The 18,221-nt window shown below is 38.1% G+C and overlaps 1 protein-coding gene across 2 annotated transcripts in view; it reads right to left on the reverse strand.

Annotated features, from left to right (window-relative positions):
- Positions 1–18,221, reverse strand: part of CPNE4 (copine 4) — a 228,295-nt gene that overhangs the window by 77,650 nt on the left and 132,424 nt on the right. For both annotated transcript variants that reach the window (XM_064704788.1, XM_064704787.1), the window contains 3 exons: positions 16,866–16,940; positions 11,498–11,581; positions 10,102–10,191 (listed from right to left, as the gene is read on the reverse strand). In XM_064704788.1, coding sequence (XP_064560858.1) covers positions 10,102–10,191; positions 11,498–11,581; positions 16,866–16,940 — 249 coding nt within the window. The remainder of the gene's footprint in view (positions 1–10,101; positions 10,192–11,497; positions 11,582–16,865; positions 16,941–18,221) is intronic.

Consider the following 18,221-nt stretch of genomic DNA (forward strand, 5'->3'; position numbering starts at 1 on the left):
AAATCAATAAGGAACCGCAATAGGGACTCTAGGCTAGTAATGTAATGGTCAACAGTGTAAGAGGTGATTAGTAGATCTAAACAAACCTTAGGCATTTGATATCTAGAGTTGTCTAAGAGATCAACTGCTGATGCTGCTGCTGTTCCTATATTGTAACTTCAGACCAAGGCAATTTGGAGTGCATGGGGCAGGCCAGCCACAGCCTTTTATATCATCTCTTCTGAAAGCAGGCCAGGAGGTCTGACAGCCTTACTGGTACTACTGAGAAAGGGTTTCTAGCATTACTCACCTTCTCTTCCACTCAAGGATATATGGGCAATTAATGTGCTTTTCAGGAAAGGAAGGATTAGCATGTTTGTGAAAGGAAACACTGTCACTGTGCTAATCTCAGGCAAAGCAGATACAATGGCTGTCAAGCTCAGGACATGAAACATCTCTATGGTCACAAAATAGTCTTATGCTCAAAGCAGCTTGCAAATCCTTTAAGGTGTTCTGTGGCAGCAATGAGCTAAATACACCAAACTTTGAGAAATTCTGTTGAGCAAAACTTCTATGAATAGCATGGTGGAACAGCTAAATGGAAAGGTGTGGGATTCACATTCTCTGAATCTGAGAGAAGCAGTGAGAGAAGCAGAGAAGAGAATGATCAAAACAATTCTTATCTCATTTACTGCTCCTGTGTTTGTGCGCAAGTAGAATGCATTATGGAAGATGGTTTACCTGAAGGGATTTGGTAATTGGATTCTGGTATGAGTGTTTTGTTTTCTTGACCAATCTCTGCAAGCTGTGTCCTGGTGGTCGGTCAGGAGACAGTAACGAGATTTTGTTCAGTTTAGATATAGTGAAATATAGTATAGAATAATATAGTATAATAAAGTAATTAATTAGCCTTCTGAATCAATGGAGTCAGATGTATCATTCTTCCCCGGCATTGGGGTCACCTTTCTTTTCCCATAGAAAGGGGTAAGGATGGCTGCACCTCAGCTGGCAGGTCAGTGCGGGGCTCTGAAGAGCACTGGTTCATCTGAGAGCTGGGGCTGACACAGTGGCAGCTCAGCAGATGAGGGGCCAGGAGAACACCATCCTCCCAGGCCTCCTGAAGGACACAGCTGAGCCATTGCTCCTGGTGAGCAGGCCATTAAAATAACCCGAGTGTCCCCAGTGAACAAGCAGCTCTCGATTTCTCTTTGGCTGGGTGGTACTGGGATGGAGGTGTCCCAAAGGAGCTTTATCCTAACATCAAATCCTGCTCAAAGCTCTGAGCTAGTGATAGCAAACACTGGCAAAACTTCTCTGGTATGCTTCAGCAGCTGTAACACACTAACAGAACAACAGCTACCCATAAATACACTGAAGCCTCTGGTCCCAAGAGCCGTGTTTTCCTCCAGTATCACCACAAGGAGGGCTGGGTTTTTTTCATGGAATCCTGTAGAGAACTGCCATTGAACAATTTCAAAATTGCTGGGAGAACATGAAAACCATGCTTAATTTAGGGTAACTAATTTAGATTTGGTAAGGGAGATAAAACATATTTTATTGCAAAACATAATTAATTATGTCAGGTGCATATACATTATACACATGTACTTACATATTACAAAATGTGTATATCATCTAGCTGTGAGAAAACATGTTTTTGGTAAACTAAAAATGCAGATCTAAATTTTAACAGAATGAATGTTAGATGAGATCTCTGGATACAGAAGGGCTAAATACACATTTTTAGTGTGAGACTAAGTTCACACTTTTCAAGTAACCACTGTGTAATAAGACATCTTCTAAAATATTTGCATTTAGACACACTTAATACCTATTTCTGCCCTTGTGATGCCCTGAATATCACAAACAACTTATAATTGGGCCCCTGAAGGTACTATTTCTAATTTTTTAACAAATGTTTTCTTTAGCCTAAGATTTGATTCTGCTAGTTTCTCTGAGAGTACTAAAATTTAAAATATACATATTTTATTATCTGCACCATGTAGCCATTTTCACATGGCAGTATGTTAGCCCATAAACTATCAAATACAATTTATAAGTAGAATTTTAAGGTAATCTTTCTGTTTAAAGTATGTAGTTCATTGCAACGACTACATTTATTACAAGATTTTACAACAAGGAAAGAATTTCTGTGAGTGCCTAATTTTCAATTTACACAGTAAAAAATACAACTGGAAAGAAACCAAAGGCCCTAGTAAGTTGATTATATTTCAGCCAATGTGAGGCTTTGTTACTTTATAAGAGACTGAAATGAGATTGTCTAGAAATTGCCTTCCCTATTTTTTCCAATCTCAGCAGAAAACAATGAAGACAAAGAATATGAAAAACTGGTTAGACTTCCATTTTTAATATCACAGGATGGTGTAAGTCTCCCACAGTAAAATGTCCTGTAGACACAAAGGCATGAAAATGATGGATTTTCTTTAAGATATACAAGACTTCAAATTCTCTCAGTACAGCATTCAGCTGCTTTACAAGGTTACAGCCATGCCTAATCCTGATCTAGTTTAGTGACAGAAGAGCTTAATTCTTTTATTTTAATTCAAAATGGTAACACTTGTTTCTAAACTTACACAGTAAGCAGCTCTGAGCTAATTCTGGGGTCTGTAAGGATGTTCAGTGCACTATCAACACAGAGATATGAAAATTGGGAAGAATGTAGAGGTCATTTAATTAATTGGCATCCCACATGCCCACCCTCCAGTATGGAATGGTCCTCATTACCAGGGCTGTGCTTTGTTTCATTTTAAATGGTCCCAGGGATGGGATTTAGTGCTCTATCAGCTATTCCCCTGTGAGGGAACCAGACCCCTGATTTGGATTACAGTCAGCAGCACTTACAGGAGCCTCTGCTTCATTTCAGAGGATTAAAACTCGGTTTCAAAGATAATGAGAAAGAGCCCTTCAAAATGTTTCTCATACTGATGGCTTGCATAGCAAAGCTGTAGAAGCCTGTACTTATTTGTCTTGGGATGGAACCATGGAGGCAGTAGGCAAATTGAAGGAAGCTCACAAGAAATACAATGTACAAATTATTTGGAGGCAATCCTCTTATTTGCAAAAGAGAAACAGAGAAAACACTCCTCAGATCCCCTAATCCAGACAAACATAGTCACACAAAATTGTTTTTTTGTTTTTTGTCCTCTCTGCCCTTGCTTCAGCCTATGAATTCCCCTTGTAATGTCAGGAGGAAATTTCATTTCTCCCCTAAAGTTCATGGAACTGGTGGTTCTGGTAAGGAACAGGAAGTAAAAATCCCTTTTCACAGGGTGAACTCTGAAATTTGGTCTGTCAGTCATCCAAGGTTGGGAGAAAGACTCCTGTCCCTTGCTACCTTGCCCTTTTCATTTAAATATACCAGATTTTCAGCCTTCTACCACATTTTTCAGTACCCAGGCCCTTGGAGATGTGAATATCATCTCTTTTCTTTATAACTACAATGTGTCAGATGATCTCTCCTTGTGCAATTCACTTGGACCCTTAATTATTGTGACAACATTTGTTATTTAGAGAACTCTTTCATCTTCAAAGCACGTCACAAACATCAATTAACCCAAATCTAGATTAGTTAATGTGACAATTAATTTGCTATAAATCCAGCAATTCACTGGAGTTCACTTCAATGGAGAACAAACTAGTGGCTATGAAAGTCACTGGAATGAGTTCACTTGACTCCAACAGATATGGGATCAAGCTCATTTATTGAGTCTATTTCTCTCCCCTAAATCTTGACTGCAACATGGTATTTTCTTCCCTAGCATCTTCAGCTGCTTTATCAAGAATACAACTAAGGAACAGCAAGAGAAAAAAAAATAAATCTGTAAGCTGAGATCACACACACATAGAGTTAATCAGTTTTGTTTCGAGGGTCATCTTAAATCTTACACTCCACCTGCATCGAGTTTATGAAGATTGATCAGGTCAGTCCTTGACACACTCAGACAAGTCAGGGTTCCAAACACAGTGCTACAATTAGTGAATTCAGGAGGCACTAATATCATAAGCCAATTGTAGATTAACCCAAACAGACAACAGGGAGAGTGGCTGCAGCAAATTCCCCACAGTCACTGTAAGCCTTATGAAATAGGCATCTTAAGTTTTTAATAATCAGTGTAGTGCCTGTGGTAGCACTTCTCTCTCTCATGTAGAGAAAGCAAGGGTAATATGAAAGAAAAGGAAAAGAAACATTTACTTGAAATGAAGGTTTGATGGTATTTAGGCAAGAAGGTCTCAGACACTGCCTTTCACAGTGTGTTGCTTAATTTTATAATAACCCTCAAAATAATGCATCATTCTCTCTGAAGACTGTATTACAACTCCTATGCTCATGAAGCAGTATGCACTTAAACAAATATTTCTCTTAGCTTATTAAATATACATCTCATCCTAATATTTAAGCCTATTTTTTTTCTTTTCAGCACCAAGAAAGAACTTTTAATTATCCAAAATTATCAGCTGCACACTTAGCTCTAGAAGAACTTTGCTGAAAATTCACAACACAATAACATCTTTGAAGTGGCTAATAACTAACTAACTAACTAACTAACTAACTAACTAACTAAATAAATAAATATTATTCAGTCTGTAAAGAAAGAGTGGTATTCTCTAAGAGTGAGGCAATTATTCTACAGATTCCAGGAAAATGCTTTGACCTAATGAAAAGGAAACAACTAAAAAAAAGAAATTTGAAATTACCTTTTGATTCATACTAAAGGCATGTAAAGGTTGAGTCACCCTTCTTTATTTTTGAACATTTTCTACATGAAGGACTCCATTTGCAAACACCTCTTCAATAACACCAGGGTAAGCAAGCAGGGAATGATTGGCTCCACTGGCATTAATTTGGTGAGTAAATTGAAGGGAAAATGTAGAACTGCTTAGTTAATCAAGTATGACTGAAATCACCCAATCAAGAAAATAACCAGCAAATCTAGCCTGCGCTGTAATTTGTTCTTGGTGCCAGTCTCTTTCTACATGGAATTAAAAGCCCAAAGAAAACAACAAACAAGCCTTCTTTTAGGGAACAGCATAAAATCCTTCAGGTCATGCCTTTCTAATCATCATTTGACACTGCTTGAATTGCCTTTTAAGGCACATGGCTTTCAAAATCCTGCAGAAATTATTGCTGTTGACCACAAACTGTTTCTTTCCATACTAGTGCTTCACATACTCTGACAGTTAAACTGTGAAAGAATAAAGGCACTAATGGATTTGTCTGACTATATTATTCCTTGTATTTTAAACTTTACTTGGTCTCCTTCACAGGTTCTGCTCAGTTACTTTCACTAGTGGCTTTCAGAGATACTGAGGGTTTATTTTACAGTTTATAATGCACCTTTATAAGCAGAGCTGTAGTCAAGTATTAAAGGTCACTGAAAACTTATTGATCTAGAGAACACAGCAGCAATAATTCAGAGAGTATAAAAATATCCGCTGCTATTCACTTTTCCTTAACTCAGAATGGAGCAGACAATCTGTAAAAAGCAATTTCTTCCCCTAATGATCCATCATTTTGCATGAAAGAGTCAACACTTTTAAGAAATCAGAAGGAAACAGAAGGTTATAACTGTCTGAAGCAGACCCAACATTCCACCCCCAAAATTGCAATAGCAGACACTGGGGAAGTGATCATTATAATAAGAACAAATTCTCATGTAATGATTTTAATTAATAAAATTAAAATCAAGTGATTATCTATTTGCATCCAGAACAATGTCAAGATCTTTTTTGTAAGCCGTGGAGCTTCTTCTATTAATATTGTAATGAGGTTCACATTATATAATAGTATCAACAAGGCAGAGACAGCACTGCATAGATTACTAATTTAAGCAAAGTGCCGGTCTCTCAAGAAGACCTTGTTAACAATGACCTACCAAAAAAATGTAGAAAATTCATGCTCTATGAAAATTCACATTGGAAAGCAACTTATTTATCAAGATCTTAATATGGAAATAAATTGAAAATGACCTTTAAAGTCCTGAGTGCATCTTTGCTAGGACTAAGAGCATTGTAGGTACACTGGGGTTTACAAGCATATGGAAGTAGACTTGTCAGCAGAAACCCAAACATTGCCTGAGATACAGCTACTCCAACACATCAGATAGACAGAGCCAAGAGAGTCAACTGGACATAAAAGAAAATGGAGAAGAATGGCAGGAACCAAGTTTTAACCTCATTAGAAGCACACAGGAAGAGGCAACCTTTCCATGGTTGCCAAAAGAAAGAAACTGTACTGTCTGAGGGCTTCAGGCTGCAAAGAACCATCCATACACACAGAGAGAGGCCTTATAACCCAGTGTATGGAACAGCCCCGGTAACCACGGCTGCGTGTCCCTATCCCAGCTGCACCAATTTCACTGTGATCAGCACCTGTAATCTGGGTCACGCAGGGATGAAGCAGCAAACAAGCTGACATCAATGATATAATTGCAACAGACAGATTTTTGAAAGGTAGAAAAATATCTAATGGACATGTTTCCTTTGAAAATTTCCCCTATGTGGGTGGAAGATGGAAAGGGCTTTCTATACAGATATGACATGTGCCTCCCACTCTCCTAGCAGCTTATCAGTTCACCTCAGAAACATTTTTATTCCAGATTTTTTTTCCTCAGTTCCTACTTTTCCTTGTGAACAGAACCTCTTTTGAGGAGGTTCTCCATACAACCTCAGCAGGAGATAGAATTATTGTATGCTGTATGCTTGTTTGGCCTTTGCCTAACAAGCACCTTGTTAGGAGTTTATTTTCCAAGTATTATAGCACCTAATACCAAAACAAAAAGAGATTACTTTTCTGTATACATTCCCAGGACTTCTCTAGAGAAAGAAGAACCCTGCAACTATTAGAATGGGTGGCAGTAGATGATCCCTACCAGAAGGTAACCACAATACAATCTTTTATTTCAGATAAACCATTGACAGCAACATAACTCACATGCTGAAACCAGATTTGAATGCCAAAGTTTTACAATTTACAGGACTTTCAGCAGAACAGACTAGGATAAACCTGCCCTCAGAAGGAGTACAATCCTCACTCAGATTTATCAGTAGTCACTTTTGTGATTTGAAAATCTTTACATATCAGAGAAGCAATGCACCACTTTTGCATCTAAGAGGCATTTTGTTCACTTCAATGCATACACTAATTGTCTGTCCTGTTAGCATTTAAAGAAGGTATGATTGGCACTGAAGCATGACCAGACTTCTTGGATGGTTTCACTGTCTGGGAAGAAAAACTTAGTAGGTCCATAAATCTAATATATACTTCTCATAATAAAACCTAGAGCAGCAATAATTGTAATAAAGTTTTACAAGATGTCCTGAGAGGAATAAAATGTTCATTATTCTCTGCACCACAGCTAAATAAAGCAAAATTAGTTTTTTCTTTAAAAGCCCATAAGAAATTAAAATTAACAGACTTTGTAAAGAATGATAGCAAAAGACTTTTGGCAGACCCAAACTATTGGTTGCTTTGATTTTAGTGACCTTGCTCATCTTATCTTTCTAAACAGACATTTGAAACCAGAAAGTTTCAAATGCCCAGACAGTGTAAAGACTGCTTTGTGTGCAAGACTTATGAAGAGCAAACTCCCTGTGAGCTGAATGACTTTCTGTGAGTTGTTAGGGTACTTTTCCCATGTTAATCCTCATTCCCCATTACAAAAAAATCTGACCACTAAGCTCAGTACCCATTTGAATTCAGTGGCAGAGATGGAGGGCCAGGATTTCAGGCTTCCAAACAGCCTCCAGAGGTAAACCAAAGGTAGGCACAATTGCAAAGTGTCTGCAGTTGAGAATTTCCACAAGCTGACAGCTCCCTCTGAGACTTTCTGGTGCCTCTTTAAACCTTAACTTAGATTATGCTTTTAGAGTATGTTAAAAACTAACAGCAGGAAGAGACACAAAACCACCCAGCCTTATGCAATTACTGCTCACAGTGATCAAACAATCTTGGCAAGAAGCTGGTGCTCAGCAAGGCAGCTGGAATACACTAAATCTCCCCCACATTAAATAAGGCACAGGGAACTCTTCCAACACTTAGCAGTAACATATTGCTATATACTTTATGAGGTGAAACAAAGCAACTGAAGTCAAAATTTCCAAGATATGGTAATGGAAAGAGTGGAATGCTTAGTCAATCAGAGTAAATCAAAGTATAAACATTCTTACAGTGCCATACCAGTCACAGACACTTCATCTCTCTAATGCTTATAATTTTCACTCTTCTGTCCTAGCTGCCATCCAATTCCTAGGTTATAGACCATCTAAAAAAGAAGCAAATAATTATCTGACAAGTATTATATGCTATCTCTCAAATACAAGTGATTTGAGAGGCTGCTCTACCATAACAGTCTTATCTTACACTCACCTAAAGTTAAAAAAGGCCTGAATTTGAAATAAGTATCAAGCTTTTTTAATATTTTACAGCCATAATTAGTTTTAAAATATTCCTGTACTCATGAATGATCTGATGCACATCTTAGTACTTTTAGCTTTTCTGCAAATAGCTGAACTGTAGCCTCAGGCAAATACGCAGATATCTAAAGCAGGGCTGCAAACATTTGCATACACAAACGAAAACCATGAAAAGTTCTCCCAAAAAGAGGGAATAAAAGATTGTCTTGAAAATTCCCAGTAGTTTCATGAGACCTGTCTTGCTCTGGTTTTCTTCTTCAGCCATTCTCTCACTGACTTTGCCTGTATCTTCTCTACAGGCAGTCCTAAGGGACGACTCTTGTTCCTCTTCACTTCTCCCCTTTCAGCCTGTCTTTTGGCAGCTTGTCTGCAAACAATTTTGACTACTGTCTCTGCTCATAGCTCAAAAGACCACCTTTATTCCCAGACCCATCTTCTTCTGCCCACACTGAAATCTGAGCCTTTCTTATACATTCTCATCTCGATTTCAAAGATAAGAGCATTTTTCTCCCTGTGGAACCTCATTTCTCTACGCTTATGGACTTGCCACTTGTTCTCACATCCAAGACTTCATATTTTGCTTGCTTCTCTTTCTAGGTTTTCTCATCTAAGTGATTTAAAGACCACATGTACACAATGTGATGAAGGCAGTGCTGTGCTAATTCTGCTTTTCATTTCAGTAGCAGAAATCTGATCCATTTCTTGACTCAAATTTATATGTTGTTCCATAATAACACGGCTAATTTTGTGAATCCAAGCATTCATAAGACAGCTTTTATACCCTTTCCACACATCTGTGGAAAGGGTAAAAAAGTTACAGCGAAGATGTGCACTGTAACATACCCTCACCATCATTTTATTTTTTCCATCTGCACAGTACATCCTGCGGTAAGAAGTGAAAAATGACAAGACCTGTTCTCCAGGGTTTTGTAGCTATAATGATGAAAGAAGAAATGTTTGCAAGGACAAAATAAAATTCTATTAAGTAATTTGATATAGTAAGAAAAAAAAATAGTCATACTTTTAGGTCCAATATCCTTCCATCAGGTCTAAAAGTCTGAATAGACACTCTGCACCAGTGCTCTTTGTTTGATGTTTTTAAATTTAGTATTAGCCTTAAACCTGGTCAGAAAAACAATTGGATAAAGACTTGATTTAAGACAAATTAGCCAAAAGAAGATGATTTTTTTCTACACGAAGCTCCATGTTCCCAATTATCTGTCTTTCTGCCGACTAGAAACACTTCCACTATGACACATGTCTTTTTGTGGCCATCCTATTCTTCAAGTATAATAAAAAAATCTCCTATTTCAGCTTTTCTTTTACAGAAGGCCTCCAGATATAGAAGTGAGGAAATAGTAGTTAAGATTGTGGTAGGGCTGCCTCTTCCCCTGAGTATACTTTCACCAGTTAAATGATGTTGGATTTAAATTATCCAACTGATTGGGGAAAAGAGCCCCATATTTTTTGAGGTTACTGTAAGAAATATAGAGCATAATCTACTGATTACAGTGGATTACCACTTCTCTGCATCCTTAATTTGATTATGGTAATCATAATGCAGCTGTGTGATCATCTTTTCCATCAAAGAAGAAAGAAATGCAGAATAGCAATCTACACTTGAAAAAGAGATAGCAACTTTTGTTTTCTATGAGTAAAGCTATTAAAAAAGTAGGAATTACTTCTGACCTTTAGCCTGCGATCCTGGTCTCCACTGCACAGAGAATTTACAGACACTTTAAAGGTCTTCCATGCTGGATTTAAGTTATTCATCACAACCTGTAAGTGAAAAGAAGAAAGAGAGCTCTTAACATTTCCACATCTCTCAGCAGAATGCTAACAAGAGCCACAATTCTCAATACAGTACATTCACCAGCAAGAGAAGAAAGCAGAGCTCAGCTGGAGTTTTCACAACTACATCCAATGAGATATGAGCCCTTGAGCAACTGGCAGTTTCCAACACTCTTCCTCTGCAAAGCCCCCAAAAGGAGCAGGAGTGGGAAATGGACCCATACATACCCACAGATGATGTTACAGACATTGCTCCAGCACTGCCACACCCCAGTGGGAGAAAACTGACAAGGGAAAGGTTGTAGAACTGAACTGGAAGCAATGGAAGACTGGGCAATGGGGATGGGCAACATCAATTTAGAGGCACATTATTTGCCTTGCTAGGAAAACTCTGTGGAATCCGTAACAGGTTTATAACCCCTGACACCTGCTACAGCTCCACCCTGTACACCTAAATGCCATTTTTAAAGACAGTGCCATTTATTACCATGGAGCAATTATGTCACTGGTTGATAACAAACAAATGTAAAGCACCCAGATTACAATCCCTGAGAGGAGGTGGGGAAGAAGCAACATAGTATTAAAGGAAAAATATGATACGGCCTGTAGCCTGGTTTTGGCTAAATCTAGTGTTTATATCTCCTGACCTCCCAACAGAGTATCTGCCAGTTTAATTAGGTTTGGACCTTTGGCTTCATCTTCCTTTACTGTAAAGTGCATAAGTCAAGACCTGATACCCATTAGTTAACAACACTAGAGTGTAACACAAGGAAGTGTATCGGTGATTTTTTGCCTGACATCCGGGAGGAATGATGTATCCAACTCCATTGATATCAGAAGGCTAATTAATTACTTTATTACACTATATCACATTACATCTAAACAGAATCTGCACAAGCACCCAACTCAACTCAGCTGAACAAAATCTCGTGACTGTCTGCTGACTGACATCTGGACGTGCGCTTGGCCCTGATAGGCCAAGGAAATAAAGCACCATCACTTTGGGTAAACAATCTCCACATTGCATTCTACTTTGACACAACACAGGAGCAGCAAATGAGATAAGAACTGTTTTTTCTTTCTCTGAGGTTGCTTGCTGTGATTCCCAAAAAATCCTTGGGAAGTTGTGCCTTGCTTTTCTCTGAGAAGAGAAATACAGCCACAGGAAGTGTTTTAAAGTGTGTTTGCACATCCACATTTAAAACCACTTCCCTTTGTGACATGGGAAGCATAAAGTATGCCTCCTGACAGCCCATCTGTGTCCTTGGAAAGTGAATTCAACTCTATTCCTTACCTCAGTCCTATGAACAAGTTGTTGGGTTGCATCATCGTTCACCCGAAAAATCTCCAGAAAAGGATCAGATTTGCTGAAAAAATCCTAAAATAAAGTACAGGATAAGTTACTCTTGAGGCTTCATTTTCTTTCAACTTTTCAGGCACAATGCACTGGGTTCTTCCCTGACTGCTAAATGAAAAGGAAGAGCCAGAGTAGTTTTAGTGAGACGTCTTGGTGTTTCTCACAATACTTCATTCTTGTCCTTGTCTCACAAGGATTCCTGTGGTACTGTTGTTGTTCTCAAGTTTGACTATTTAATCATGGCATGAAAAACTGTAAAATATAATTTTACAACCTCTTCCCTTCCTACATCCAGCCCAGTTTCCTGAACATTAGCTCTGTCATCCACCTACCTTGTTTCTTTTTTCCTCCACACCTGTTTGATCTTTTGACACCAGTTTTCTAATGCATTGCACTTTGAAGCATATTCCACACTGGGGTTGAATTGCACACTGTTCACCTACCCTCTCAAAACAGAAATTAATTGGCCAAGACATTATGCTGCCACCAACTAACACAAGTCCTGTCACAATGGATTAGAGGTGATTAGAGAAACAAGTCCTCTTCAGGGTGTGGTAACATGGCCGTGCTAAGATGACAAACAGAGCAGTGTAATGGAGGAAATAACTTGATATCACTAGGCAAATCTGTGACAGACACCATGGCTCACATTCACACACTGCAGAACACCTTCTCCTAGTCTTGTATCCAGCTAACAACCCTGAACTTTCTTACACAAATCTAAATTAAGTTGATTTTTATAGTGCTGCTTCAGTTTGGTCACAGGCTCTTTTGTTTCAACATCTCATTTATTCTGGATATGCTGGCTCAGGGGAAGAAGAGTAACTGGCTGCTAACCCAGGAGGGAGAAACCTTCAAATTTCTAACTGTGCTATGCTGAAAAAGTAGGGTTCAAAAGCACTAAGTCCATCTCCTATAGTTTCAAGTCTCTTCTTGATTTTCTTCTTCAAAAGAGCCACATGATTAACTTTGTGCATATGCATATTATTCTTCTGTATAGGACATATCCAAAACCACACATCACATGTCAATTTGGGGGAGTGAAAAAGTCTGTTCAGTATCCAAGTGTTTCTATGATAGTGTTAGGGTAAAAATTACTCTAATAGATATAATTCTATTAATTTATCCCCACCAAATGTCCACCATACCTATTTTTGATTAGCTGCAAAACCATTGGTTTGGGAACAACTTTGGATAAGATGCTAGCCAAAGTCTGGGCCTTGCAAAATTATTTTTAGGGCATTTTTTCAATTCCACAAGTTCAGAACAAACAAAGAAGTCAGGGCTTTGAAAAGGGACACCTGAATTTGAATGTCTGGAGAAGGAAATGAGTTCCTACAGACCACAAAGCCTTGAGCAAGGCTCAAGGGACCTAAAGTCTTGTCATCCCCTAAAAATGACATAATGTTGTGTTGAGAGAGGGCTGTTTTGTCATTGATCTGCTTCTTCACTTTCTAGAGAAAACTTAGTGGCCCATTTAACAGCTGATGCAAAGCTCATGAATACTTATTTGTCAAATTCTTTCATGGGGAGCATGGATCACCAATGCTGTATGCTTGGCTATTTGTTCCAGCTACATGGTAAACAGGACATTTTATATCAACCTCTGTAAAACCAGTGTCAAATTCAACTAAATAACTCTAGAGTTTGCCTCAAGGCCCTGATGAAGATTTAGTATCTGGACACCACTCAAAATTTGAAACTTCTAGGATATGGGGGGTTTTGGTGATCAAATTCTGCTAGATTGCCAGTGTATAGCAAAGAGAACAAGCAGAGAGAGAGGGTGCTGGTTTAATCATGGTGACATGAAAATCCAGAGTGCATAGGGTTAAAAAAGACTGAGCTGCCTCTTCTCACACATAAGCACTCTGATTGAAGCTGGGTAAAAGCTTAATGTTCAGAGTTTCTTTATCAAACACAAATTGATAAGTTGTTTGAAAGTACCTCAAAATGATATATCCAAAGAATGCACCCTGGTGTGCAAAAACATTCAGAAAGGAAGCCAAGAATTCATTTAATGCTCAAAATACAGTATTGTTCCTAGCTGAATATCATAAAGGTACGACAGCACATCAGCACAAAGGAAATAATTTCTGGTTTTAACTAGCAAGATAACACCACATAAAAGGAAAGATTTTAACGCTGGATGGTTGTTTATATTACTCCCCCTCCAATGCAAAATAAAGACCTAATTACTATCAGAATTGAGGCGCGAACAAAAAAAATCCTTCTATATTGGAAGTGCTTTGCAATAAGTAGAAATGATAAGCTGAAGAAACATTTGCTTTCACAATTAACTTTTTTTGGTTGTTATTTTGAAATTAATAGCTTTGTATTATCCTCCAAGAATATCCTCTGAAAGAAGAATAGCTGCAATATATTGTGCTATTTTAATAATATTTAAATGATTAATGTAATACATTTGCTGGTGGTATAATGCACATTGTTCTTTCAGTATGCACAGCAGTTATACAGTAATAACACAAGTACATTACACTTAAAAAATTTAGATATATCTGTTTCTAAGCCCCTAGTTTGACACATGTTTTAGTAGATTCATTTTCAGATCCCAACAATTTTTAAAATTCAGGATTGGGGATCAAGTCAAAGGTCCCTTAAAGACGGGTGAAGCAGCCAAAAGACTAAAATGTTGAATACTATGCAACAGGGCATTTGATGAGGTTTTTTTCGGTAGTAGTTTAATACCAAAGAACTATATAAAAAAGCAATATTAGCTCATATTTTGCAGATATTTGCTGGATAATCCTTCCCAAAGAATGGTAACTGCTTCTCTCAGAACAGGAGAAGCAGTTTTCCTGCCTCAGTGCTCATAATTTATTATAGCTATCATAAAAAATGTAACTGCTTGTTATAGTAATTGTGACACAGCTATTAATGCAATAAAACCTTTCCAAAAGTTATTGTTCCACAGTGAAGTGTTCTCAGTGGATCTCTTGAAACAAAGATGTGCCATTTGAGCTGACAGGGCTTCAATAAAACATGAAAAAGCAGTTATACCTTCCAAATAAGCACTGTAATAAAAGAATATAACCGTTATTTCTGCTGAAGTCAGTTAACTAAAGGAAACTTTCCTATCCATAATTTTCCAATAATTTTTCACTGAATGTTTCAGCCACTCCAGTAGGAAAAAATTATTGGGCTTTGTTCTGTAGCTTCTCTAAAATTCTTGCAGTTTTACGTCAGGAGAGTAAAAAACATGCAACAAACATATCCTCCCTGATAAATCTGACCAATAAATTCAGTTTAATTTTCCAAAAATGCGTTGTTCAAGTATTTTTCCTTAGTGTAGGAAATACATACAGAGGCTTCCTCTGTTTTTCAGGAGACTCCAAAGACAGTTTCAACCCTCAGTTTGCTTCTCTAATGTTACATCTCTACTCAGGTGTTCACCTCTATGAGTGGGGAGAGGCATGCAAAACCATGCCTAGGATTTTACAAATTGGCTCTTCTCAATTCTTGGATGTTTATTTCCCTTTTTGTGACATCAAAGCACTCATTCTTTTTCACCAATGGCTGAACTGTGAAATGTAAGTAATTTCAAACCTTAATAAAAATAATTACCAATAGTGCCTTGCATCTAACGATGTCAAAGTTCATTATAAGCTGTACAATTTTTTTATAGATGAAGTATCCTCTATACGAAAAGTTACAGCCTTTAAAATCAAGTTTCAGCCAGGTATTGAGCTACATCTTTAGCTGGAGGAAATTGAAAGACTTCTTTCAATGCAATAGATTTCCAGAGATTTTCATCAGTTGAAGACAGGAGTTTGGATTCAGATAAGACATGATGAGTCACTGCTTGACTTGCACATTGCATCATCTAGGAATTCTTCTTTAGATGAAGCCCACCTTGACTGGACATGTTCAAATGGCAAGAATGACAACACTGTTGCAGTATTTCAGACTGATCCTTCTCACCTTATCCCCATAAAGTGTTTCAATCACTTCTGCTTCTCAGTCAACACTGACTTGGCTCAGAATTGCACTCTGGCACTATCCTTTTAATTTATACCAACAAGAGCTACAAGCAATCATAATATTTAAAGCAGATCACATCTTGCATTTGTGGAAAGCAATAACTAAGTGGAGTCCTATTATGTTGCTTATGTCCTTTCCTTTTTCCTAGATGTGACAGCATGTGGAATGGGAAGAAATTTGTGTACAAGTTTGGGAATCACCTCTAAAGATACCTGTCTAAAGAAAGGCTGTTAAATTTACATTTTGACACCTAAATAAATTATGCAACTCAAAACCGCTCAGACTCCAGCAACTCTGAAAGAGGAAAGTAATTTATTTTTCAGATGAGATGCAAATTCAGGTCCTGATCACTTATGATTGCTAATGATCCTGAGCACAGTAAAATTTTATACATTTTATAAAGTTTATTTTGAAGTTATATGCCAGTACTATTCATCTTTCAGTGTACTTTCTGCTTGCCTGAGATTTTCTGGTAGTTTCAAGTGAAAATATTTTTCATAAGTTACAACCTGACTTTGTAAACCTGATGTATATGTATCCAAAAGTAGTTTCACTGATTTGATTTTAAGCTACTCTCACATCAGATGTTTACAAGAACACACTTGGGGCATCACCATCCTAAACCTTTTTATAATTCTGCCATATGTTTCTAATTAGAAGTATCTTCATGTATAAGAAGGGACTATGTACCTCAGAGTATTCTATGCCTGCTATCACACTAAAATGACAGAGAGTGGTACAAGCAGACATCAGGTTTTCTTGGGCTGTGAGTTGAGATGCTTGTTATAATTGCTAAACAATAACACATAATTTCAGAAAGAGGTATTCCTTATAATGTTGAGGAGTGTTTGAGTCAGTGGAAAGTTTTTTCCTAGAGAAGGAAAAAGTTTTTCACAAATATGCAAGTCTTTTTCTCACATTTGATATACTTTTTGGTGTACAAAATGTCTACCATGACTGAGCTGTTATGAAATTTTCTAGCTATATTTTAGGAAACTTCAGTGATAATATCATTGACTACTCACAGAAAGTTCACTTCTCTAAACACTTCTGATCTGTGGCATTTTACATAATTAAATTGTCTTGGTTGTAGTGTAATTAACTTGTCTTGATTTTAATTAGATTTCCTTGAGGTTTTTTTTAATTACTTGCAACCCGAGGAAAGCCTCATTGTGAACATCCATCTGAAAACCCTGATGTGTTTAATAACACAAGGTTAAAAAAAAATCTGTCATGGAAGATCTCATCAAATTATATTTGCAGGCATTCTTATATCTTTCAGAAAGGTTAATATCGAGCAGCTTACCTTGTCATCCAATTTCCGTGCACTGAATGAAAGTTCAACGTAGTCATCGTTGCCAGACAATTCCTCAGCGATCACCTAAATGAAATTGAAAGCTACATTTGAGTTGTGCATGGTGTAATGGGAGCAGAGAACTATGCCATTTTTCAGTGTGAAGACTGCAGACCCCATTTAGGAAACTGAAGTGTGGAACAAGTTAATGTGTTTCTCTTTGCCATCAGGAAGGACATCACCTTGGTCAGCCCACAAACCTGAGTCACTTTGTGCCATGCAACTATGCCTTGTCAATCACCTGCCAATGGACAGACACCCACATCCACCAGGGATTCCTTTCCTCTGACCAAGTGCTCCTCCTCAGAGTGGAAAACAGAGAATTCCACAATCTCCCAGTGTCCAAGGGGACAAAAACGCTCTACAAGGGTTGTATTACTCGGGTCTAAAGCCCAATTATTTTTATGCCACTTCAGCATCATTTGGCAAGATAAATGAAGAAAGGAGTGAAGTCACCTGGCATTAGCTGCCATGAAAGGCTCATTTTCAGCATGAGAGCTCTCCTGATATAGCTTTTTTGCAATAGTCACATTGGCAAAACAATTTACCATGGATGGAGTCAGAAGCAAGTAATCCTAAAATAATTCAGTGCGATTCTTTCAGATGGTGTAAGCTATACCAGTAATCATGCCAGTCACTCTGCTGTGCAACATTATAAAAAAACCCAACAGAACCAACTAAACCAGTTTCCTAAGTAAGCCATTAACATGCCTCAGGGGAGAGAAGGCACTAACCAAACCTGGCATATTTCACTGAAAAATATTCTTTGAAACAAACCACATTATATTCTATTTGACAGCTTTAAAACTTTTTCCTCATTGTAAATGTTCTCCCCATGGATTAAATCTCCCAAAATAACCTATTTTTTAGGTGTTTCATGCTCATGACCACACACATGGCAGCCATGGCACCTTGCCAGACAGGATCTGGCTGTCTCTACCACTTGAGGTCCTTGAGGAGCTGCTGGGAAAACCCAAAAAATTTGCCAGACTGGTTTGGCAGCAGCTGCTGACTGCTCTCCAAAACATCAACCCATCAGAGGTGCATATGGGGTGCCATATGCATCTTGTGAACCTATGTCAGGAAGTGCAGCAGCTGCCAGAGGCAAGAGACACAAAAGAAGGAGAGGTAAGAGGCCTGCAATGCCCCCCTAAAGAAGATCCAGGAGGAGCCATGGAGAAGGCCATGCTGTGGGAACACAGTTGGAGATTCACTCTCTGAAGGAGGAGCTCCAGGCTGGAGGAGGCACCTCTGTGTACACCCACAGGTAAGACCCATCCTGGAGCAGAGATGCCCCTGAAGGGTGTG

This window comes from Zonotrichia leucophrys, chromosome 2 (assembly GCF_028769735.1).
Source record: "Zonotrichia leucophrys gambelii isolate GWCS_2022_RI chromosome 2, RI_Zleu_2.0, whole genome shotgun sequence".
NCBI lineage: Eukaryota > Metazoa > Chordata > Aves > Passeriformes > Passerellidae > Zonotrichia > Zonotrichia leucophrys.